This window comes from Cannabis sativa, chromosome X (genome assembly GCF_029168945.1).
Source record: "Cannabis sativa cultivar Pink pepper isolate KNU-18-1 chromosome X, ASM2916894v1, whole genome shotgun sequence".
In the NCBI taxonomy this organism is placed as follows: domain Eukaryota; kingdom Viridiplantae; phylum Streptophyta; class Magnoliopsida; order Rosales; family Cannabaceae; genus Cannabis; species Cannabis sativa.
The window spans coordinates 81,972,713-81,996,175 of record NC_083610.1 but is presented as its reverse complement, the minus strand read 5'-3'; the positions used below and the strand labels follow the sequence as shown (position 1 = coordinate 81,996,175).

The window sequence follows — 23,463 nt, the reverse complement described above, 5'->3', positions numbered from 1 at the left end:
TATGATATATTATTTAATTTTATTGTCATATATATTTACTTATTTATGTGTTGACCACGTTTCTAGTCAACGACGCAAGATCAATAAAACTATAATAAAAGTGTTTGAATAATGAGAATAATGAAGAATTATAAACGATGCAAAGATGTATAGAGATTCGTTCCCGGATTCAGTAATAGTCTACTCTCTTTTTATTGTAATTTTCTAAGAAATAACAAGATCACATGAAGTTCAAGTGAGTTTCTTGCTATCACTTCTGTAAAAGTTACAAGTAATTGGCAGCGTAATGGCTCTTTTGAGAATATAGAATTTAGTCTCTGGATAGTGAATATAATTCATTAAAATGCAAAATATTTACATTTAATTACAGAATAAATAATTAAGGATTTGATTGAGTCAATCCCACAATATCCTCAATACCCTTGATTATCGCAATCCCACACTTCTAGGAACCCTGATTGACCTATTTTGTAGGGAATTAGGCAGTTGGGATGAATCTAGACATTTCCTCTATGAGTTTGTTGGCTGGACATCCGTTCGGGATGTGTCTTCCTAACTGTTTAGAGTAATGGTTGGTAGGCTCCGTCCAGCTTACACCTGATGCTGGGTGACTTCTCCTTTCATGTATTCTGCCCAACACCTCCCAAGTTGTTTGATGTCGTAAGATCCACAAAGATCGGTGATAACCCCGACCAAACTAATTCCCCCACTCGTGGCGCCTTGAACCATCGTCTCAAAGCTTTGGCGAATGATTTCACCCACATTAAGATTGTAGCCCTTCATGATGGCATACACATACTTGAGACAGTCGATTTACACATAAAAAAAAGTACTTACTTGGCACCAAATGTGCACTGACAATGTATAACCAAGTCTTAGCCACTAGGTTCAGTTCACATCTATACAAGAGGTTTGACGATCCATCTAGTTCATGAAACCTCAACCCCAGGAAGCCTACATTTTCTGCAATGTCCTCTTAATCAAGCTCTTCATATTCCTCAATTATTCTCAATCTTTGTTGCTCTCGATCAAACCCAAGCATTTCATAACAGGTTGATTGCTTCTGTAGTAGCAAGGACATTCTTTGTTCGTACTTTTACTAGCCCATTCTTTATTTCAGGCTAGTAGGCCAAGAATTCACAAGCCATGGTGACATTGGCTCTTTTGTGGACATTGACAAACGAACCCTAATTTCGGTTTGAACTTGATGCCTTATCCTCTCAAACTGGGGTTGGTTGTTCAACGAGAAAGTGTTATAATCAATCCCCTAGTCGTTGATATACGACTTATTTTTTAATATAAGAAACTGATCTTGGGCTTCTTCACTTACAAACCGAGTCTTATCAAATGAAGGCCTTAAGGCAATACATGGAGGATTCGATGAGGAGGCACCTACCTCATTCACTCTTGTTCGCTTTGGGCCCATGATCAACCAAAAAAAATCAACTTTTACACTCACCAAAATTTCTTGAGAAATTTCGACAACACCTCCCCTTAATTTCTTCACTTTCCCTACAACAAAATTTCACAAAAATCACAGCTCTAATACCCAATGAGACCAATAATCCAATACAACTCAAAAATTCTCAAGAAAATCCACAAATCCCAGATACAATCTTCAAAAGCTTTCAAAATAATGGAAAACTCACTAATTCATTTGAACAATCATGAAGAATGAGACTTACTAATGAGGACACTATCAATGAACCACCATTGTTGAAAAATCTTGAAAATTTGAGTTTGAAGATGATGAATAGTGAAATTCTTGGATTTGGGTGAGAATGAGTGATTTAGGGTTTGATTTTCGGGGAAAAAGAAAGATTAATGAAGGATAATGTGTTTAGAAGTGATTAGAAGTGATGGAAATGAAGAAATCAAGGATTTGTAGGAGAGATTGGGTGTTTTCGGTTGAGAGAAAGTGAAAACTCAAATGGGATGATAAAATTAGGTTTAGAATTGTTTTGGCCCGAAGTGGGTCTTTATAGGCTGCGTGGGTCTCCTGGTTGCGACTAGCTAATCCATGGTCGCAACCATTGCGAGGCTGAAAATAAAAGGCTTTCTGTAAAATTCGTGGTCACGACCACTTAGAAGCCTCATCGCGACAACATAATTCGTCGCGACTAGAAGGCTTGTGGTCACGACCACTGTAACAAGTAAAATCGAGGCTTCTTACTAATGTCTTTCTTCATCGAAGGGGGCTTCTTGTATGGAACATTGGCGTGGGTGGCCATTAGGATTGTCCTAGGAGTGTCTGTGAGGACGGTGAAGCATGTGAACTTCTCCTCCTTTTCCCGAGGATGTTGTTGTGTAAGGGGATTATTGAATTTCCCTTTCTTACCATTTCCTTGGTCGGAACCAATGTTGTTTTATTTCCCTCTGTTATTGTTGTTACTTTGGGGTTGGGCAATATTATTGGCCCCAGCTGTGGCAGGTGTATTGTTGGGGGTAGCTATTTTCTGCCCGCCAATTTTCACTTGGCGGACAACCTCTTCAAGTTTTATGAAACTGTTCGGTCTAAAAACTCTCTCATACTGTTAGTTGATATTTTTTTGATGTCCCTACAAAGGTCACTCAGAGGTAGGATTCCTCCTAAAATGGTTGCATACCATCCTTCTTCTATTAAACCTTTGATTTTTGTGGCTTCGATCATGAACCTTTAGATATAGTCTTTCAAAAGTTCCCCGACCTTTGTTTTATTTCAATCAGGTCCTCAAATTGAGATGGTATCAGTCTAGAGGATGGAAATGTGTATAAACTCAGTGGTGCAAGCATCCCAGGAATCAAATCTCCCTAGGGACAGTTTAAAATAATACTATTGTGCGGTGTCAGACAAGGTTGCTGGAAAAATTCTACAATGAACATCATCTATCACCCCTTCCAGATCCATTTGAATCTCAAAGTATTTGATATGGGCCAAAGGATCTTCTTTTCCAATGTACATTTTCTAGGTTGGCATCATGAACTTGGTTGGTAGGGGCAACGCGTTAATGTGTGCAGAGAAAGGTAATCCTCAAGCCCAATCAAGTTCCATGTCGAAAAGCTTTGGGTCGGATAGTCCTTGTACAAGGCTCTTGAGTTGATCCAATTATGCTTGTACTACAGAATCAACTCTAGTCGTCCTTTGTCCAGCCAACTCTTCTCTTGGGTTGACAAGAGGTTGATCATATGGGTCAGCAGGATATCTTGTCCCCTTAGTGGATCATTTTGGGGTGGAATTTGTCCATCCTGATTATTTCTTCTTCGGTTTAAGTTATTCCGAAGGTCTTCTCCCACTCGGGGACTCATTCTATCAAACACAAAGTCCTTGGGCCTCAGGTCAGACTACGTTTGAGCATATCGGGAAGGAACATCATTATTGTGCCTGGTGTTATTATGAGTTCTTTGGTTAGTGCGCCCATCAAGAGGGTGGCTAATGGAACCATCCTCATTGAGGTAGGGGTAAGATTAGTGGGACCTACTTTGGCCCTACTTAGGTAGGATATCTTCCCTCTTTCTTTCTTCTCTAAGAAAGTCTTAGAACTGGTCAATTCAACTGTATGCCCTTTAAGGCGAGATTTGTTCATCATTGGGTCGATTGGGAGGCGGCCTTATTTGGGAAACAGTTGGGCTCACTGGATGCGAAGTTCCCCCATAGTCCCTAAGGCATTGAGTTTTCTCCATGACATAAAGACCTTTTCCCCCAAAGGGGGTCCCTTATGAGTGGTGGTTCTTCCACTCTAGACCCAACTCTTTCGTTGAACCTCCTAATCAGGTCATTTGCCGCCCTATTGGGGCAGTTTAATTTTGCCTGATGGGATTGGAGGATCGTAGTCTGCCAATCCATCCATTCTTAGAATTTGCATCTCTGCTAGGCTAAAGCATTGCTCACAGCAGTGCATGTTTCTTCTTATTCATGATGGAGGATGTTCGTATGATCCTAGACTTGCCCTACGACCTCTCTTAGTCTGGCCAACTCAAAATCATCCCCCAAGTCAACATGGGGTTCGTTGACACTAGGTTGGCCAAATCCAAATCTAGTTTCTCCAGCGTATACCTGGGGGTAGCCCTTGTTAAAGGAACCCCTGTGGTACTTTGGGCAGGTTGTCCAGCATTGATCGGGACCTGCCTGACATTTGTCAAGTCTTGCCTGACATTAACTGGGCTTACCTGTTGGAACCCTGCAGATGGGTTTGCCCGAGGTGGCTGGGCAGGGTTGGCCGAATTGTCACTAGTTAGTGGAACATAGACATTGAGATTCACAGCCATCGAATCCTGGGTTTCAGTGGACACGTTTTTCCTTGTCAGGATCATCCTGATTACCAGGTGAAAAGAGATGAGATCTTTGTAAGAAAGTTAAAGCTCTCAATGAAAGCACAAAAAGTGTTGACTAGAAAGATAGCCAACATATTCATATTTGCATATCGTTTAATAAAAATGAGAGAAACCTCTTTTAAACCTCCCAATAACAGTTTACATTCTTGCACAACTAATACCAAAAACTGACTGTAATGGCAACCAATAGCCTGAATGGCAATCGAATTCCAACGGCACATGGCCCTAATAGCCCTAACAGCTGTCCAGCAACAAGTGAAGGCACCGTATCACTTTCTTGAGCCTTCAAGGGTAAGTGAAGGCAACAACAATGACTCAATTTACATTCTTAATACATTTTTTTTTTTTGAATAAGAGAAGACTTTATTCAAAGAAACCAACGAAGAAACACAATACAAACAACAGCTGCAAAGCTGGCCGGGACCAACAGCACTACGAGCTAGTTATAATCTTACATAAATGGAGATCAAACTTGCTCTTGCTACTACTTATACAACTCAAACATATGTATTTGATAGCATTCTTAATATCCAAACTAATACGAGAGATAGTTTTGTAACTAAGATCAAAAATATAATTGTTCCTATTCACTCAAATATTATGGATAATAAAGCAAACTGCATTGAGCAATTTTCTCTGTAAGTTTTTGATGGGTTTAGAAAGTCAATCATACCAATCCTTGAAGCTTTTCGGCCAATCTAATCTCCCTAACCAATTGCTAACTTCTGACACAACCTTTAAAGTAAACGGGCATTCCATAAAGATGTGACCATGAGACTCTTTGTCAGTTTCACAAATCGGACAAAGATCATCAATCAGCATAAACCTGCTGATGTGGTCTCTAGTCAAGAGCGGATTATTGATCGCTTGCCATCCAATGAATCTATGTTTCGAAATACTCATTTTATGCCAGATTTGATTAGCATATTCAATTTTTGGCATATGATTAACAGATATGTAAAACATATTGGCTTTGAACTTACCATTCTTACTAGCATTAACAACATGTAACCTATCAATAGAATTTCTCAGTCGTAATAATTTCATGAAATACTAGCTCGCATCATGTTTAAACTCAACCTGCCAAAAGTCATTTCCTTTTAAGTAAATAGCATTTATTCACCGAACCCAAAGGTTATCCTGTTTGCTCGAAATAGTCCAAATAAACTTTGCCATCAAGGTTGTGCTCCATCTCCTACCCTCACGAAAGGCAACGCCTCCTCTTAATACATTATTATATGTATAAATAATACATAGATTTTTCTTTTCTTTCAAATATATGATGTTTTATTGAAATTACAATAAAATAGAGTTTACATATAGGATGAGGAATTACTTCTTACCAAAAAAAACACATCGGTTAGCCTAAGAGGATGTTAGCAAATCCATAAGCTGCAAGTATTAAAATTGTGACTAGCATGAGAAAGAAATACCTTTAAAAATTTTGACAACAATAACTTTGTCACAAAATATAACTCATAATTAATTATAATAGAAAGATATTACATATGATATGTTGTTTTTGTTTTATTGTGGCCGAATTAGAAAAATAAATTTCTAAGAACCTATATATAGTAAAATTAGCTGACACAGGTTTAAAATAAAAAGATAAATAAATAAAAGAGTGGTCAAACATGCCTTAGAAAAAGGGGAAACTACACTAAAATTGATCAAGGTATATACGTAGTGATGATATATAATAATAATAATAATAATAAAATATGTATTAGATCCGATTCCAGGGAGGTTATATTTAGTGGAGACACAGATTGTAAAATAGTCAAAACAGGTTTATATTATATATAGTCAAAACTAGTGCTTATTTATGCCACAAACATGGTTCTTTCTTTATATAGTCAGAAAACCCAAAACAAGGATTATATATAGTCAAGACAAAATAAAACAAAGCCATGCATGCATGCATATACCTACCTATGCCTGGTTATTTTTTTTATTATTATTAATAGCCACAAGACAACAAGACAAGACAAAAATAGTTCATTTTCTTTCTCTTTCTCTCTCTCTCCAAGAAAAAGAAAAAAAGAAGATTTGATCTTGTCTTTTGGGTTTAGGTTGTTGTTTGAGAAAGTAAACAACAACTTAATTAATAAGAAATAAAAATAATAATGTGGTTTCCAAAGCACCATTCAGAGAGAAAAGGAGGGAATGGATTGGTGGCAGTGGCCATAGACAAAGACAAGAACAGCCAAAATGCCCTTAAATGGGCTATTGACAATATTCTCCAAAGAGGCCAAACTGTTGTTCTTATTCATGTCAAGCTCAAACAAAACTCCAATTCTTCTTTTTCTACAAGTACGTAAGTCACTCATTCACTCTTATTATATATATATATATATACATCTCAATGGGTTTTTCTTAACCTTTCTAATTATATTGTATACAGAGGTGGCAGAGGATAGTTCACTTTCCAAAGAACCTGATGCCCAGACCAGGGAGTTGCTCCTCCCTTTTCGTTGTTTTTGTTCCCGTAAAGATGTAAGTCACAATCAAATCAAATCAAATTAATTATAGTATCAGATTATTATTGTTTTTTCTTATATTATAAATATACATTACAGATACAATGCAAAGACATCATGTTAGAAGATGTAGATGTAGCTAAAGCATTGATTGAGTACGTTTCCCAGGCTGCAATCGAAAATTTGGTTCTTGGTGCTTCCGTTAAAACCGGCTTCCTTAGGTAAAGAAAGCATTAATTTTGATTGATTGGGTTAATAAATTTAATAATAATTTATAAGAACAAACTCAATATTAGTGTCAATTCACTATGTAGATTCAAGATGAGTGATATTCCTGGTAGTGTGGGAAAAGGGGCACCTGATTTTTGCAATGTGTATGTGATATCAAAGGGAAAGATTCAGTCAATGAGATCTGCACAGCGCCCAGCTCCGGCCAACTCTGCCTTACGAGCTGAAATAATGAAACAATCTGATGATGAGCCACAACCACAACCAGCTAATAATAATGCAAAAGTTTCCTTATCCCTATCCCCATCTCACCCATCAGCTGCTTCTGTTTTTGAAAAACCACCAAGAAGATCTTATGATGAACTTGAATACTTCAGGTCACCATTTACTAGCAGAAGAGGGCCAAATGGAAAGTCATATGGAGAACTTCCTACTATGTCAGACAGTGGTGACATATCTTTTGTCAGCTCTGGAAGGCCAAGCTCTGGAAGATCAAGTCTTGACCGTATAATACTACAACAACAACACCAACACCAACACCAATCACAACAACCTCTGTCCTTATTCCATGACAACATTATTGACTCAGCAAAGACCTCACCTCGGATGTCAAATGGTACAGACATTGACTTTAACCAGTACAGCTTTGAGTCTTTGCCTAATGGACGAAGATCGGTGGATACAATATCTCCATCTGACTTCTCTTCAACATTTTCACAAGACAGTACTGACTTATTATCATCTTCATCACCAGCTATGGTAAGTAATAATAATATCATCTTTACTTTGCTTCTCTGTTTGTTTGTTTTTTTGTTTGTCTGTTAAATTTCGAAATCACAGGAAGATGTGGAGGCTGAAATGAGGAGGCTAAGGCTTGAACTTAAGCAAACAATGGAAATGTATAGTACTGCATGCAAGGAAGCACTCTCAGCTAAACAGAAGGTACCCACTAACCAGTATGATTCGTGATTCATCATGAGGATTGTGTTTTTAATCTATTTCTATAAATGTATGTGTATATATAGGCCATAGAACTCCAACGCTGGAAAAATGATGAAGAGAGGAGATTGGAAGAGGCAAGATTTGCTGAGGAAGCTGCAGTGGCAATAGTGGAAAAGGAGAGAGCTAAGTCCAAAGCAGCCATTGAGGCTGCAGAAGCTGCTAAGAGGATTGCAGACCTTGAAGCACAAAAAAGAGTTAATGCAGAATTGAAAGCAATCAAAGAATCAGAAGAGAGGAGGAAAGCAATGGATGCTCTGTCAAGAACAGATCTAAGGTACAGAAGGTACTCAATTGAAGAGATAGAGGCTGCAACAGGGTTTTTCGATAAGTCCCGCAAGATTGGAGAAGGAGGTTATGGGCCTGTGTACAAATGTTATCTTGACCATACACCTGCAGCTATTAAGGTTCTTCGTCCAGATGCAGCTCAAGGAAGATCACAGTTTCAGCAAGAGGTAGGACTAGGCATACAAATTAATCTCATTTTTCTTCTTCTTCTTCTACTTAAGTTGTAATAGAAAAATATGATGATGTAGGTTGAAGTTCTGAGCTGCATAAGGCATCCTAACATGGTGCTCCTTCTAGGAGCTTGTCCAGAATATGGGTGCTTGGTTTATGAGTTCATGGCTAATGGGAGTTTGGAAGACCGTCTCTTCTGTCGAGGAAACACCGCTCCTCTTTCTTGGCAACTCAGGTTTAGAATTGCAGCTGAAATTGGGACTGGCTTATTGTTTCTCCACCAAACAAAGCCAGAGCCACTTGTGCACCGCGACCTTAAACCAGCAAATATCCTGCTTGATAGAAACTTCGTTAGTAAGATTAGTGATGTTGGACTGGCCAGGCTAGTGCCCCCATCTGTTGCTGATCATGTCACCCAATACCGCATGACATCCACTGCAGGAACTTTCTGCTATATTGATCCAGAATATCAGCAAACTGGAATGCTTGGTGTTAAGTCTGATATTTACTCCTTGGGAATCATGTTTTTACAACTTATAACAGCAAAATCAGCAATGGGATTGACTCATCATGTGGAAAGGGCTATAGAGAAAGGGACTTTTGCTGAGATGTTGGATCCAGCTGTGCTAGACTGGCCCTATGACGAAGCTTTGAGCTTTGCTAAACTGGCTCTCAAGTGTGCAGAGCTAAGACGAAAAGATAGACCCGACCTTGGCAGCGTTATCCTCCCAGAACTCAACAGATTGAGAGCACTTGCTGAAGAAAATATGCAGCTCACATTGTCCCCTGGCGATGAAAGTCCCCCATTTAACTACAGCCAAGTCTCTGTTGTAAGTTTAATTAACATTGTTCTCAACCTTTGTTACTTCTCTGTTTATAAATCACCACCACAACCAGCCTGTCTCCTTCAATCTCTTTTTCCTTATCATTAGCTACCATAAAACCACCAGGAACACTAGTCACTCTTAAGAAAAAACTTCTAATTTACTTCTTGGGGCTAGGAATAATAACCCAAATTCTAAGCATAAAAGGCTCTTACTTTCTTTCAACTACACTTGTCAGTAAGCATATCTTGACACATGTTGGCTAGAAGACAAGATTTTGAAAGTTCAGAATGTTTTGAGTCAGTAACTTGAAACTTGCAGACAGTTTTAGTGATGGAAATTAAGTGGTTATAGAGTAGCACTTGCATTGTAGTTTTCCAGGATAGGTTGAAGCCATGACCAAAATGTGAAATGATTATATAATTCTTCAAATCAAAGCATGTCTAAATCTCCATTTTTTGCACAAACAACCATTTTCTGTCCAAGCAATTTATTATTTTTCAAACTTACATGATAATATTATATGCCTTTTAATGCAGGATAGTAATTCATATACAAGCTCACTTGCTAGCTCAAGAACACCATCATCCAGTATTGTTTCATAGCCAAAAAAGAAACCGAAAATATGTAACTACCAAAGGCTTGTAACAACACATGATGAAAGGGTAATTTTGTTAGATAGGTGAGTTTAATACATTTGAGTTCATATTATTATAGTTGTACGTTGATATGCTTACAAGATTTCCATGGCAATGGTCATGGACACATGTGAATATGTGCCCTCCCTTCCTTAACATTTAATTTGGTTATGTCCCCGATTACATAACACCGCCATTTTTGAGTTTTGACCAAAGTAAACTATGCTACAAACAAAGCAAGGCACCATACCATGCTGCCAGAGATGCTGGACCTGGAATGGAACTAACTAAACAAGTTTGTACTTTTTAGGCACAGATTTTCAATTAGCTTGGCCTGAATGGTGTCATTTCAGGTATAGACTATAGCCTAGAGTTGTTCTGTTCATAATCATAAACAAGTTAACAGCCGAATATTCTTTGTGCTGCCAAGTATGTATATTTACAGGGCCTTTTTTAAAATTAAATTAGAAAACATAAAAATCTGAGCTCTGTTTGAAGGCTGCAACAATTTTCATTTTGAATATGGAAATGAACTAGAATCAAGCAATTTCACTATCTGTGGTCATAGAATAATAAAGTACAGTATCACAGCGATACAGACACCAGTATAAATATTAGATATATAGTTACACTACTCTTGTTCACAGTTTAACTTGCTAATGTAAATATTTATTAACATCTTCCGGAAATGACTCAAAGTTGTGAGGATATCATCTCACATCTGAGCCTTACATCACCCGGAAAAGGCTCATTAAATAGTAAAAAAACAAAAAATCACCTACACAAAATGATATCTATATAAATAAATAAACATATAATGTTACAAAAGAATTGTTTTGTCCTATACCCCTTCTAGCTGTGAAAAAGAATCTCAAGCATATAAAGTGATCTAGTTCTCTTGTATAGCATAGTCAACTCACTGCCAATAAGAAAAGTTGCATTGCAAGCTCACTCCCACCCCTGAATAGTTTGTGATGATAATTGGTCACAGGTATCAGAAAAGTTTGCACTTCCTTCCCTATGCAACTCGCGTGGATGACTACAATGCCTCAACGGCTGCATCAGCCTTCGATTTGGCCTTCGGTCGACCAGATTGTCTTACATCGGGACCATTTAAATACTTTAATGCTTTCTCTAGGTCGACTTCATTTGGTTTCACATTCTGCATTTGATTATCTCATGTCACCAACACATCCAACTTGGTCTAAATCTGAAAAAATGTAGGAAGAACACAATACAAGAGAAGACTGATGAATGAAAAGATACCTTAGGAACTGTAACAAAACTTCTTCTATATTTTACAACAGGCCCGCCCTTTGCCAATTTTAATACCACCGGCTGTCCATCGGCCGGATGGGTACCCTAGTAGGAGATTACAAGAAAAGGAAATTAGAGATGCATTGAGACAGAACATAAAACATGACAAAGTTTAAGAGAGAAAAACTAACCAGTGTAACTGGATAGCGAAGCAACTCGAGGGCATCTTCAAGCTTAACAGATTGAACGTCTTTTATCTGAAAGAAGGAATTAATTTCCCCACAAAAAATTAAACAAGGCCAAAATCAAATCAAATACATAAGAATTCAGGTAAGAAACAATTCAATATGTATTCTGCTTTACATACATGGGAAAGGGAAGCTCTTTTAGGCAAGAAGCCCTTCCTATCCTCACCAAGCTGTACATAAAATCCATAAGGACCGCTCTTCAAAAGAATCTGCAGAAAAAGTGTGTAATGTCAACTCATGCACAGAATATATTGACATAATCATGCAAAATTTGAAACAAAAGGCTTCATATTAGCTGATATACAAAGATAAAAACTCTACTTTTTCTTGGGAAGCTGGATTGAGCCCTAGTAACTTTGGCTCCTCTATAACGAGGTTGTTTTGAGGTGTTTCATCCTCGTCATCATCTTCACCATATAATGTCTTAGCAATGTACCTTACTCCCAAGCAAGCAAACAACCAACAAATTTAGCTCTTGAATTATTGTTGTAGCAAGAAAATTGGAGTGAAAATTTTGGCATGAAATGTGCTCTTGCTTTCATAATATAAAAATATCTAAATTATTTTCAGCTCAACAAAATCGATGCAAAAATATATCAGTAGTTTCTTTCTTGTCTTCTCTACAGTTGTGCAATTCCTCTCTAATTTAAAAAAAGTTTTGAAAACTGAGTCTTGAGAGAGAAAGAGACAGTAATTTGGTTTATATTAACCAGATATCATAACAATCTTAGCTCATACAATGTAAGTCAAAGGATAACCATAGAATTACTTGTGTTCCTTTTCTATGGTTTCCATTTTCTTGAGTTAAAAATAAAAGAAGCAACTTACTGTAGAAAAAAATGGGATTTATAAGAAATCCAATTATCCAAAAAAAAAAAAAATAATTGAACAATCAAGTTATCAAAATTAGTTGCTGTTTAATTTGTTAATCTTAAAATTTGGTTGACTTAGTTTAGAAGCTTTATCCAATTAGTTTACGACCCATGTTGTCAAGTTGTTTCTCTTTTATGAACTCCTATTTTATAGGACTAAGCTATAAGCGGCTTAAGCTATAATCTCTTGTTATTCGTTTGTTTCTCAGAGGAGTTGATTCAACAATGTTTTTGTGTTTCCTTCCCTAACCAGTCCTCACTGACTTTACTCGTTGTAATCTTAGTTTTGTTCCTCTTATCATTTGTTTTATTATTTATTCTCCTTTTAACGATATAATTTGGAGAATTTGTATGTATTAAAGAAAACATACTCTGTTAAAAAAAATACTAATCTATAAAATTGCACCAGACACTATACTAAGCTTCAAGTGACTGGAAACTACATGCCATGAGCATAAAGCAAAAAATATATGCACACAAAAGGAGCCAAAAAAAATATTATCACAGTAAAAAAACTCCAAACTTACTTGCACTTTGGGTGTTGATCGCAGCCAATAAAGTAGCCAGCTCCGAACCGACTGACTTTAAAAACCAGTGTGCCCTCAAAACAGCTAAGGAACAAACCATGAAATAGAATAATTAAAATGTAATAAATAAATAAGCATCACATTAGGCAGCATAGACATTCTCCATTAAAGAGGAATAATAGAAATCATACACAATGCGAAGAAGGAAAAATAAAAGCAGAAGTTATGAAATGCATGTCAGAAATATTAAATAGAGGACAATAAACACAATACATTTTGCTATTACTTAATCATCAATTTCCAGGCTCATGTTTTTAGAGCACCAGTCAATAACACATCAAAACGTATTCAGTCCTCATTCCCTAAAATTCATCGATTGTATACACTTCAGTTTTTGCACCTCATCCCTTACAAAGAAAAGTCTTTACTCATCAAAACACATGCAAACTAGTGAAAATTGTAAGTGAGCATGTGAAGGATATTTGTATCAGTTAATAGTAGCTGCCAGTTGCTACATCCAGAGTCCTTAGAGCAAGATAAAGCAAGTTATAATTATTTTCTACAAGTAAGATTGCAATAGAATTTACAGTACAGCCATACCTTGGACATGTCCTGCTACTGTCGGGTAAAGAAGCAAACAAGGAATCCCCAAATTTTTTCTCCAACATCTTCTCCACCTGAAAAATCAAACCAGTAATGTAACGTAGGAAATCATAAGAAAATACACTTATAGTAGCGATTACGAAGAAAAAAAAATTTACCTGATGGATGTGAACATTGGATGTGCTTTCACAATAAGAGCTAAATCGTGTCCAATAGTCTCCCAAGAGACCTTTCCATTCAGTTAAACCAGCAGAAACATTATCAAGCTGAAGCAAAGGAGAAAGAATGAATATGAATAACCACATAAGATAAATAATTATTCTGCTGTCTTGTTTTTTCTTTAAGATAACTATTTATAGTAACAATAACAACAAAAACAGCAGTAACTATAATAAGTAATATTATAACAATTGCAGAATAGTGATTGGTGACGTTATGCAGAAAGATCGTCATCATGAAGCCAAAAGTAGTCTGTGAAAATTTCCAAGTCAACGTAATCTAATAACAGGATAAGTACCTCAGTCTCCATATCAGCAGTAAAACTGTAGTCGGTAACCTCAGAAAAATGGTGACTGAGAAACGCAGAAACCTAAAAATAATAATATAGTATACCAGACAAAATGAAAAAAAAAAAAAAACAATGAGGCAACATATCAAAGTGAAAGCAGAAAAGACAAATAAAAAACCCAACCACTTTTTGTTATATATTGAAAATAACAATGCTATGAGATTACTTGGTTTCTCAAATAAATCGACACCTTGTGTATCATATCACTAAGAAAATATTGTCCAAAAGCATATCATAGTTCTTGATTTCACTCAGAAGATGATTGATAGAAGAGTAGATTCCCAGTAGATAATAATAATGATGATGATGATGATGATGATGCAAAACATACCATGCGACCACGAAATTCTGGGTGTAGAACACGGCTTTTCACTGTCACATAATTCCTATCCTGGTATCATCATTAAATAAGAAGTCAAAATTCCGCCTCATGAAAAGAATAGGATTATTTACAACAAGTTAATCAAAGCTAAGATTAGTTGTAGTGATAGGCCAAATGGGGCCCCTAGATATGTGTGTGTGTGTGTCAGAACAATTCACAAGCCCTGTCCATGAAGACATAGTTTACTTCATTAAGTGGTGTTGGGCACCAAGGTGCCAAAAGCTATGCTCGTTCAAGAAAAACCTTCATTATAGGATTGAGCTTGGACTCCTCAATAAGACAAAATTAAACAAGGGCTCACTGTTAAACCAAGCTCCATCCATGATTCCAAAATAAATGCAGAACAACACATGAAACTTATATTAACATGAGAGAGCCTAAAAGTTTCAATTGTTTGAAGCTCATCATTACCTGTAAAACTTTCAATGTAGATGCATAGGTTGAAGGCCTTCCTATCCCAAGCTCCTCCATTTTCTTAACCTGGAAAGGACAGCAAAAGAAGTTGCGATGAATTGCACAGTAAAAGGAAGGATGTTTCTGCTCTGTTAATTATTTGGTGTAGCTTCCTATTTCCCAAATATATAGCCAACATCTATAATATAGTAAAATGAAAAATCACAAATTCCTACCAATGACCCCTCAGAGTACCGCAAAGGAGGCTGGGTATGATGCTGCTTGAGTTCCACTTCACGCAAATATAATGGGTCTCCAGACTACCGAAAAAAAAAATGAGAAGGTTCAGCAAATTTATGCAAGATGACCACTTCAAACCATGTGCATTGAAACTATATTAACTGAGCACAATTGAGGTCTGAGACTTATTTTAGAATCCAAATGGTAGTCTTCCTTGCTAATAACATCTAAATATTTTATAGCTGATAAAATTAAACAATTAACATCATTGCCATAAAAATAAAAGGGGGAATTGCAGATTGCCTAGACCTGGCATATGTGCACACTCGGGGAAAAGGAAAACGGAAACAAGACACAAACTAAGAAAAAGTAACTTTGTCTTGTTACCTTCAATGAATCAAGAGTTGCAAACATTTCATTGCGATCAATTCCTTCATTTTCTTTATATCTGACTTCCGCAGCTTCCATGTCCTAAAATAAAACAGATCCAGAAATTACAAAATCGGGGATAAGTGCAAAACACTAGCAACACATGCAATTTGAAAGACAATAAAAAAGAGGAGGGGTGGAACATAAAACTAAAAAAGAGGCAGATGTCCCTCCTAGATCCCAACTATGGAATTGCACAATTGAAAAAAAATTACCTCATTTTGGGAAGTGTAGAACTTTACAATTAATCTTCTCAAACTACCCATAAAAAATAATTTCCCAAAACCAAAAACAAGATTTTTAGAGCATAGCAATATTTGAAATTACATGGACAGACAGAAGTGCCAAGATGTACTTACAAGGTTTGTTCCTAAAAGAAAAAAATAAGAAATATGTACTTAGGAGAAAGAAAATGGGGGCAAAGGTATGAAATTGAAAACATCAAGATTCATACCACAACTTAGACCTAAAGAAATCATGTTTTCAATAAAATCATCTCGCTTTTTTCTTCATTTATTTAAATAAACTTAAAGCTTTCTCATTCATCTAAATACCACAAACATACAATTTTTTTGGATTTTTAAGGATTATTGCACAGTAACTCAGGTGGATTCAACCGTAATGATATAGCTCAGCATGTCTCATGTAGAAGATGTATGTGTCTTGTGTAGAGGTTGCGGACAAACTCCCAAAATAAAATTCGCACACTTAGTCTGTTGTTTTTAAAACGAATGAGGCAGTCAAGGGAGGTGTCAAGGCATAGACTTCTCAAAATTTATTTTGGTCAGGATAGAACAAAATAATGAAGTTAGTTAACAGCCATTCACAATCTGTGTCGTTTTTAAAATGCACATGCCCCAAAGTAGTCCTCTGGGTCAATGCCTTGACACACCTCGGCTGCACAAAACAAGCTAAAAAGGCTCTAAGCAACCTTTTAAAAATGAAAGATTATGTGTCCTAATAGGGGAAAATTAGTTTTAGCAGACAATCTTAAAAATTATAGGCAAAATATGCCCTCATTAAATTATTTTGACAAAGTTGCCTCTCCCATTCAAACACCCTACATCTCTCTCTCATTTCTCACTTCTCTAAACATCCATTGTTTGGCAGCCACCCTCACAACGGAAGCACCCACGATATTTTTTAATGTTTTAATCATTAACAATCCAATACAAAACTTCAGCCAAATAAAATAATCACACATGACAAGACACTAATTTAAAGATTTTGAAGAAATCTGAACAAAATTTGTGGTTTTGTACACTTATTTTTTCTTCCAATTCTGCAAATTTTAAACAAACGATGCTCCCACGATGGTCCTTTGAAAACATAATTTTGAGGCCACAAACGATGCTCCAGCAATGTTCCTTTGGAAACTTGATGTTTGAGGCAAAAAACAATTATACAGCAATGGACTCTTGAAAACTTGATTTTGGATGCAAAAAAATACTCCAGCGATGCTACAACGACACACATTGAAAATTTTTGAGACCAAAACCAATGCCCAGCAATGGTTCCTTGCAAATTTGATTAATTTTTAGGCCAAAAACTCCAGCAATGTTTCCATAAAAAAAACTTGATTTTTGAGATCAAAACGATGCAGTGAGCATCGCAGGTGCATCGTTTCTACCTCAAACACCAAGTTTTTAAGACTCTTGTTGTAGCATAGCTGGAGCATCATTTTTGGTTAAATAAAAAATCAAAGGACCATTGTTGTAGCATCGATGGCGCATCATTTTTTTTACTACAAAAATATCAAGGGATTATCGCTGAACCATCATAAGAGCATCGCCGAAGCATTGTGCCTCAAAATATCGTTTGGCGTCATCATTAGTCATTACTGAGAAACGCAAACAAAAAAAAATATCTTGTACAGAATTGTTCAAAATCCAAATTAGCGTCTTAAGTCAATATTTTATTGGTTGCAAGTTTTGGATTAGATTATAATTATTAACATTACCAAAACAATAAAAACAGAATAATGATTTGGATACACTCAAATTACACACACTTTCTACACACAATGTTGTGTAATTAATGTTAACCATAAAATTAAAAATGATATAAAATATAAATAGCTAATATTTAATACACATCATTGTGTATAATTAGTGTGTAATTTGAATGTGTATGTAGCATTACTCACAAAAATATTGTAGGCGCTTCCATGGTGGTGGTAAGTAGCAGTGTTGTTAGGGTGGATCGAATTTGTGAGGGTAATTGAGAAACAATGGATGTTTAAAGAGAGAGGGTGTTTGAATGGGAGAAGCAACTTTGTCCAAAATTGTAAGGATTAAGGAATGCATATTTTTCCTATAATTTTTAAGGCTGGCGTCCTATTAGAATGCATAATCCCTCAAGTTTTCCAAAATTATTCATGACTATGGAGAAAGGTTGTATGCGACTCTTCAATATAACTAGTTTTCTTATAAATGAGAATTGAAAAGTCAAATAGAATATGCAAGGTGATTTAGATCATTTTTCTAAAACACAACACAGAGCAGTGCAGTATACAATAGTAATTTGGAAGAACAAAAATGTACTCAAAAGACAAAGTGACGAGCATGATTACATCTGGTAACGACATAGAGGCACATGTAAAACAAGCAAAGAGAAGAAAATGGGTGGTACCTTGAAAGCTGCTTGATATCCAAGGAACTCAACCCTTGAGCTTGTGGATCGGAAAATAATGAACTCATCGGCATTTCCAATATCAAGTTGTATCTGGTTGAATTAAATAAATATATCAGCATGCAGATCATAAATTTTTCCATGCACCACCTTAACAGGAGGAACTTTTTGAGTACACAAAAAAAGTATAGTTGTCTACAAAAAGATAAAATTGCCACCCTTCAGGCATCCTCTAAATAGAATAGCTATGTTTTACTTTCGACCTACAATAATAGTAAGGAAATTCTTATGCCAACCTGCTTAATGGTAGCAGGTTCCATTTGACATGCCATTGTGCGGGACCAGATAAGAGTATACAACTTCAAGGAATCTTCGTCAAGTGTTCCTTGAAGTGTTGCTACAGGTGGATATCAAACAATTTACGATTAATAGTCATATAAAGATCAAAAAGATATTGATAACAAATTCAGAATAAAAACAAGAGACTCAAGGAAAGGAAAATGTTCAGGAATAAAGAAAACATATAGCAAGCATCATATAATACACAAAATATATATACTTACATGGCAATCTTGAAATATCAGTGGGTCTAATAGCTTCATGAGCCTCTTGAGCATTCTTCACTTTCTTAAAATATTTCTGAGCACCTACAGATGCAAAACCTTTCCCATACCTGCAGAAAATGACCTTATTAACTAATAAAATAAAAGATATAGCTAGTTCAACAGTAGCAAATCACATAATCTGCATTTCAATAAACATTAAGGTGCACAAATGACAGGCATACAAGTAAACAATTCTTGAAAGAGAAGAAACTAGTAAGCATCTGTCTGTCTTTAGAAATAATGGGCTTCTATTGTCAAACCTCATATGACTTCATATGAATTCACTTATATTAAATATTCATCTATCCCAATCCCCTCCCTATATCTGGCTGTCTTTAAAATTAAGACGAGAACCTCTATTAGTACCACAAAATTTCTCCAGCCAGCTACCAACGCCATCCTCACATGAATAGATATAAGTTCTCTTAACTTCAAATGCATCCAACCTAACTTTTGCTGACATATATAGAATTTTATTTAATAATGTAAAACATGATTTGTACTAAAACTGAAAATAGAAGGGCAATAAGTAGCACAAAACTAGGTCTTAACTTCAGCAGAAGCAGTACTTCTATCAAACCATAACTTAAATAATATTTAAAAATGGATATTTCTTTGTATCACCTTTCAGTTACCAATGAGCGTATGTCCTTGACAGCTTCGTCAGAAATCTAAAATACATAGCAAAAAGTATTAGAAAAAAAATAGTATCACCACTATAAAACATTACATGTAAACATCAATGCAAGAAAATATTCCTGTACAAAGTCATACATACATGTAGTCCATCTGTCCGAGTATATGTTATCAAACCTGTTGCTTTGCCATCAGACAACTGAACCCCCTCATAAAGTTTCTGTGCAAGCTGCATTGACAATTAGTAAATTCTATTAGCAAAACACATACATAAAGGTTGTCAAAAAATAACCACTGACAGTCATCTGCTTACTGCACCAAATGGAAAAAATGTTAAAGCAATCGGAAAACCAATTTAACAGGCATAGTGGAAAGATATACAAAGACAAATTAATAACATAAACTCCCCAAACCTTCATAGTATGTGTTGATGAAAAATGCAATTTATTAGCAGCATCCTGCTGAAGCGTTGATGTTATGTATGGTGTTGGAGGGTTTTTCCGTATTTGATTTACTTTATGCCTGACCACCATGAGATTAACTGAATTGATCTTATTTTCAATCTCTTTTGCCTCTGTGTGAGAGCTAATAGATAGCTGATTCAACTTTTTGGAGTCATAATTAGTCAAGTGTGCTGGGAAGGAAACAACATTGTCCACCGAATTCAATTCATTCTTGCTCAATTCAATCTTAACAGTCCAATATTCCTGTGGTTTAAACTGGTCTATTTCCATTTCTCTGTCACATATGAGACCCAAAGCTGCAGATTGGACTCGCCCGGCAGACTGGCAACCTGGTAATTTCCGCCATAATAATGGTGAAATATTAAATCCAATTAGATAATCAAGAGCCCGCCGTGCAAGGTAGGCATGAACCAAGTTTACATCAATTTCCCTTGGAGACAACAATGCTTTTTTTATGGATGGCTCAGTTATTTCATGAAAAACAACTCGTGATACTGTAATATCTTCACGTAAGGCATCCTGTTGTTGCAACATCTCAAATATGTGCCAAGCAATAGCCTCTCCTTCTCGGTCAGGATCTGATGCAAGAATAAGATTTTCTGCTCTGATGAGAAAGGCAAAGAAAGAAGAATGAGAATATTCAGAAACATTTCATTAAAATTGATCAGAGAAATAAAAGTACATTGAAGAAAAAAAAATGTTGGTCAACTGTCAGTATATAGTAGTTTTTCTTAAAATTACCAAAAGAGAAGTTAATTGTCCCACATTAGTTAGAACACATCCCAAAGTTTTGGATGATCTCTTTCTGTGAGTATTGGTTTTATTCCCATTTACCATTTAAGGAGAGTAGAATTACTTAGTTTTAGCATGATCAGCAACCCATTGACGAATTCAACAAAAAGACAATATTTTCCACAACTAAAATGAGCCGAATTTCTAAAAGGTCTCCATTATACCACAAACATAACATCTTAACTGTCACTTAGGTTGATTAATCTCACAAAAAGATGAAAATCATACCCACTTAGCGCAACCTTTATGCTCTTAAGATGAGTCCAGGCAGCAGAAGGTACTTCCCACACCATACTAAATTCATCATCAGGTCTAACAGATCCCGACCTAGCAGCCAAATCTCGGACATGACCATAACTGGGCAGAACTTCAAACATATCGCCTAGATATCCCTGAATGACCTTTGCCTTTGTAACAGACTCCACCACTACGACAGATTTTCCAGTTGGGGGGTACAACTGCTTCAGGTTCATTTGTCCCTGAGGTTTTATTGGCCCCACCTGTTGTGCTTTTTGTTTCTGTTGCAAACTATTAGCTGCTTTCACAGTTTTTCCCTTTCTACTGGACTTCCCACTTTTCTTATCAGATGATGGTTTTGTTGAAGAACTCCTGACCACTTCCTCAGGTCTTTTCTTATTTTCCTTCAACTGAAAAACTGGTGTTAGTTGAATAATATTATAAAGAGAAAGCACTAATGTTTTTTTTTTCTCTGTAATCAGTATTTGCTCACCTTTGAAGCCTGATCGTGGCCAGTCTTGCTCTTACCTGATTTCATTGCTCGAGAAGTACCTTTGGCTCCTTCTGCAGTATCAACTTTAATCAATGTATCCCCAGTTTGTTCTGTATTTTTTTTGGTTCTCGACTTCTTCTTTCCACTGACTTTAGAGGCCTCAATACTATTGCTGATGGGTGAGCTTGAATCAGACAATCCCGGGTTTATATTATCCTTTTTGCCACCAACTAGCACTTCACTTGAAGCCTCTACGTTAATATCTTTGGAGGTACTAGAACCGACTACACTGTTTTTGCGTTTAGCAGCCAATGCCAGTGCCCGATTCCTGTGTTTATTATTAACCCCTTGTAACCCAAAAGTACTTCCACCACTTTTTCCATCTTGTTTACCCACATTGTCAAGTTTACTTGTCATGGTTTTGACTTGGGAAAAAAATCTCTTGGTAAAAGTTCCATAAGTAGGTATGCTTGAATTAATACCTTTATAAAAGGATGCATTACTAAAATTATTGACAAGTCCAAAAGAACTTAGGAAGCCAAGTCCTAACCGAGAGTTTGAGGTAAGAGCACAATGGGATCCATCTCCACAACTTCTGATAAGATGAAAATTTTGTCCAATTTTCGCCTGATTGGTCGAGATTATGCTAGACAATTTGACTTTTTTAAACCTAATCAGAGAAGATTTTCTACCTCTGTCACTTGTCCCAAAAGATGAACATGGTAAACAAGTAACCGGGTATTTACATATTGCATTGCACTGGAGCTGAAACACCAATACATCCAACAACATCAAAAAAATATTGTATACTATAAACTAAACTCAGAAACAAAACAGAGTAAATCAAGATATTGAATTTAAAAGTAAAATCCAAGAAACAAACAAATGAGAATATATAACTAACATAAATAGCTCAAAATGATTTGAGACTTCATTGTTTTTAACATGAAACAATTTTTCTTACGGCTAAATTAACCTACCTAGTATATTATTGGTAAACACAAAAGCAAAAAGATAAAAGACTCAAAATTGATGTAAAGTTCCTCATTAGAGGAGTGTTACGACAGCAGCCGAAAAAAAAAATTGTTATAGCTAAGTATTGAAGAGAAGAAGTTTAATATAATAATGAAAACCATAATAAATTTAAGAAAGCAGGAAGAAGATAATGAAATGGAGATTAAGAACCTTAGCCATGAGAGGGCGGAGTTGCAGAGCTGATGAAGTAGAAGGGTTCGAGAAAGAAGCAGAAACTGTGGTTGTGGTTGTGGTTGAGGTGGCCGAACACAAACCCCTCTGAAGCTGAATCATAGCCATTAAAGTTTCATGGTTTTGATTTAAGATATAAATTTGTGATGATATATGTATACAGTTGAGTATCTAGAAAGAGATGGAACTAGAACTGGAGCTGGAGCTGGAGATGGAAATGGAGAAGAGAGAGTAGGGTAGGGTAGGGTGGCTCTGTATGGCAAGGGTTTTTCCTTCTGGAAGAAAGGGTTTTGGATGTGTTGTAAACACATTTTCTTCATTATTTTTATTTTATTTTTATTTTTATTTTTATTTTAATTGATTATTATTTTTAGTTGTAAAAAAAGAACAGTTCCATGATTCCATTTTTTTCATTTTCAATTTTATACTGTACCTCCTAAATCTTGTCTCTCCACTTATCTCAAAAAAATAAATAAATAAATAAAATAAAATTTCTCTCACCCAACTTTTTCATATTCTTATCTTATTTATTTCTAACAATTTCACTATGAATCTATAAAGAATATAAAAAATATTCATTTTTTTATCTTTTCATTTTAATAAATTTTATAGTAATAATAAATAGTGACATTATAGTAAATATTAAAATGAAATTTACTGTGTATTAAATTTAATACAATTTTTAGCATGAGTCATATATTTTTTAGAACACTATTTTAAAAAAATAAAATATAAATACATATGCTAAAATATACTTGTTTACTTAGTTTTTTGGAAACCAATTAAAAAATAGATTAAGCTTAAAGAAAATAATTAAAGATAACGAAGACAATGCGTTTTACGTGATTGGATCGTTAATGAGTCTTAGTCCACAAGTCAATATTATTGAGCTCTTTGGTATGAAGTATTTTACATAAAAGTGTTCTTGCCAAATTTTTAAT

General features: G+C 35.7%; 2 protein-coding genes across 3 annotated transcripts; one reads left to right on the top strand and one right to left on the bottom strand.

Moving 5' to 3' along the window:
• Positions 1–5,924: 5,924 nt before the first annotated feature.
• On the top strand, positions 5,925–10,099 carry LOC115700209 (U-box domain-containing protein 52). Of its 2 annotated transcripts, XM_030627773.2 has the most exons (8): positions 5,925–6,624; positions 6,716–6,807; positions 6,891–7,012; positions 7,106–7,778; positions 7,860–7,961; positions 8,045–8,473; positions 8,555–9,307; positions 9,841–10,099. In XM_030627773.2, exons 1-8 carry the CDS (start codon positions 6,438–6,440, stop codon positions 9,904–9,906), a joined length of 2,424 nt encoding a protein of 807 aa, XP_030483633.2. In that variant the 5' UTR covers positions 5,925–6,437; the 3' UTR covers positions 9,907–10,099. The 2 variants fall into 2 exon arrangements, with proteins under 2 accessions (XP_030483633.2, XP_060962759.1); XM_061106776.1 differs by lacking the exon at positions 9,841–10,099 and having other exon boundaries at positions 8,555–9,702.
• Positions 10,100–10,468: 369 nt separating this feature from the next.
• Positions 10,469–22,842, bottom strand: LOC115700204 (uncharacterized). The gene is made up of 22 exons (XM_030627769.2): positions 22,502–22,842; positions 21,317–22,081; positions 20,815–21,233; positions 19,744–20,398; positions 19,473–19,559; positions 19,319–19,365; positions 18,653–18,762; positions 18,386–18,486; positions 18,090–18,182; positions 15,417–15,500; positions 15,026–15,109; positions 14,808–14,876; positions 14,346–14,405; positions 13,964–14,035; positions 13,605–13,712; positions 13,444–13,520; positions 12,844–12,927; positions 11,766–11,880; positions 11,564–11,653; positions 11,388–11,453; positions 11,206–11,301; positions 10,469–11,101 (listed from the first exon to the last, which is right to left on the bottom strand). The coding sequence occupies exons 1-22, from the start codon at positions 22,628–22,630 to the stop codon at positions 10,979–10,981; spliced, it is 3,534 nt and encodes a 1,177-aa protein (XP_030483629.2). The 5' UTR covers positions 22,631–22,842; the 3' UTR covers positions 10,469–10,978.
• Between the last annotated feature and the right edge of the window lie 621 nt (positions 22,843–23,463).

Excerpts from the sequence above, each read along its gene's own strand:
- LOC115700209 (XM_061106776.1), top strand. The coding sequence starts at position 6,438 with ATGTGGTTTCCAAAGCACCATTCAGAGAGAAAAGGAGGGAATGGATTG. Across the intron at positions 7,779-7,859 it reads CATCTTCATCACCAGCTATG|GAAGATGTGGAGGCTGAAAT; the intron begins GTAAGTAATAAT and ends TCGAAATCACAG. Across the intron at positions 8,474-8,554 it reads GATCACAGTTTCAGCAAGAG|GTTGAAGTTCTGAGCTGCAT; the intron begins GTAGGACTAGGC and ends ATGATGATGTAG.
- LOC115700204 (XM_030627769.2), bottom strand. The coding sequence starts at position 22,630 with ATGGCTATGATTCAGCTTCAGAGGGGTTTGTGTTCGGCCACCTCAACC. Across the intron at positions 13,713-13,963 it reads CTGCTGATATGGAGACTGAG|CTTGATAATGTTTCTGCTGG; the intron begins GTACTTATCCTG and ends CCTTTGCTTCAG. Across the intron at positions 11,102-11,205 it reads GTTTTGTTACAGTTCCTAAG|AATGTGAAACCAAATGAAGT; the intron begins GTATCTTTTCAT and ends AATCAAATGCAG.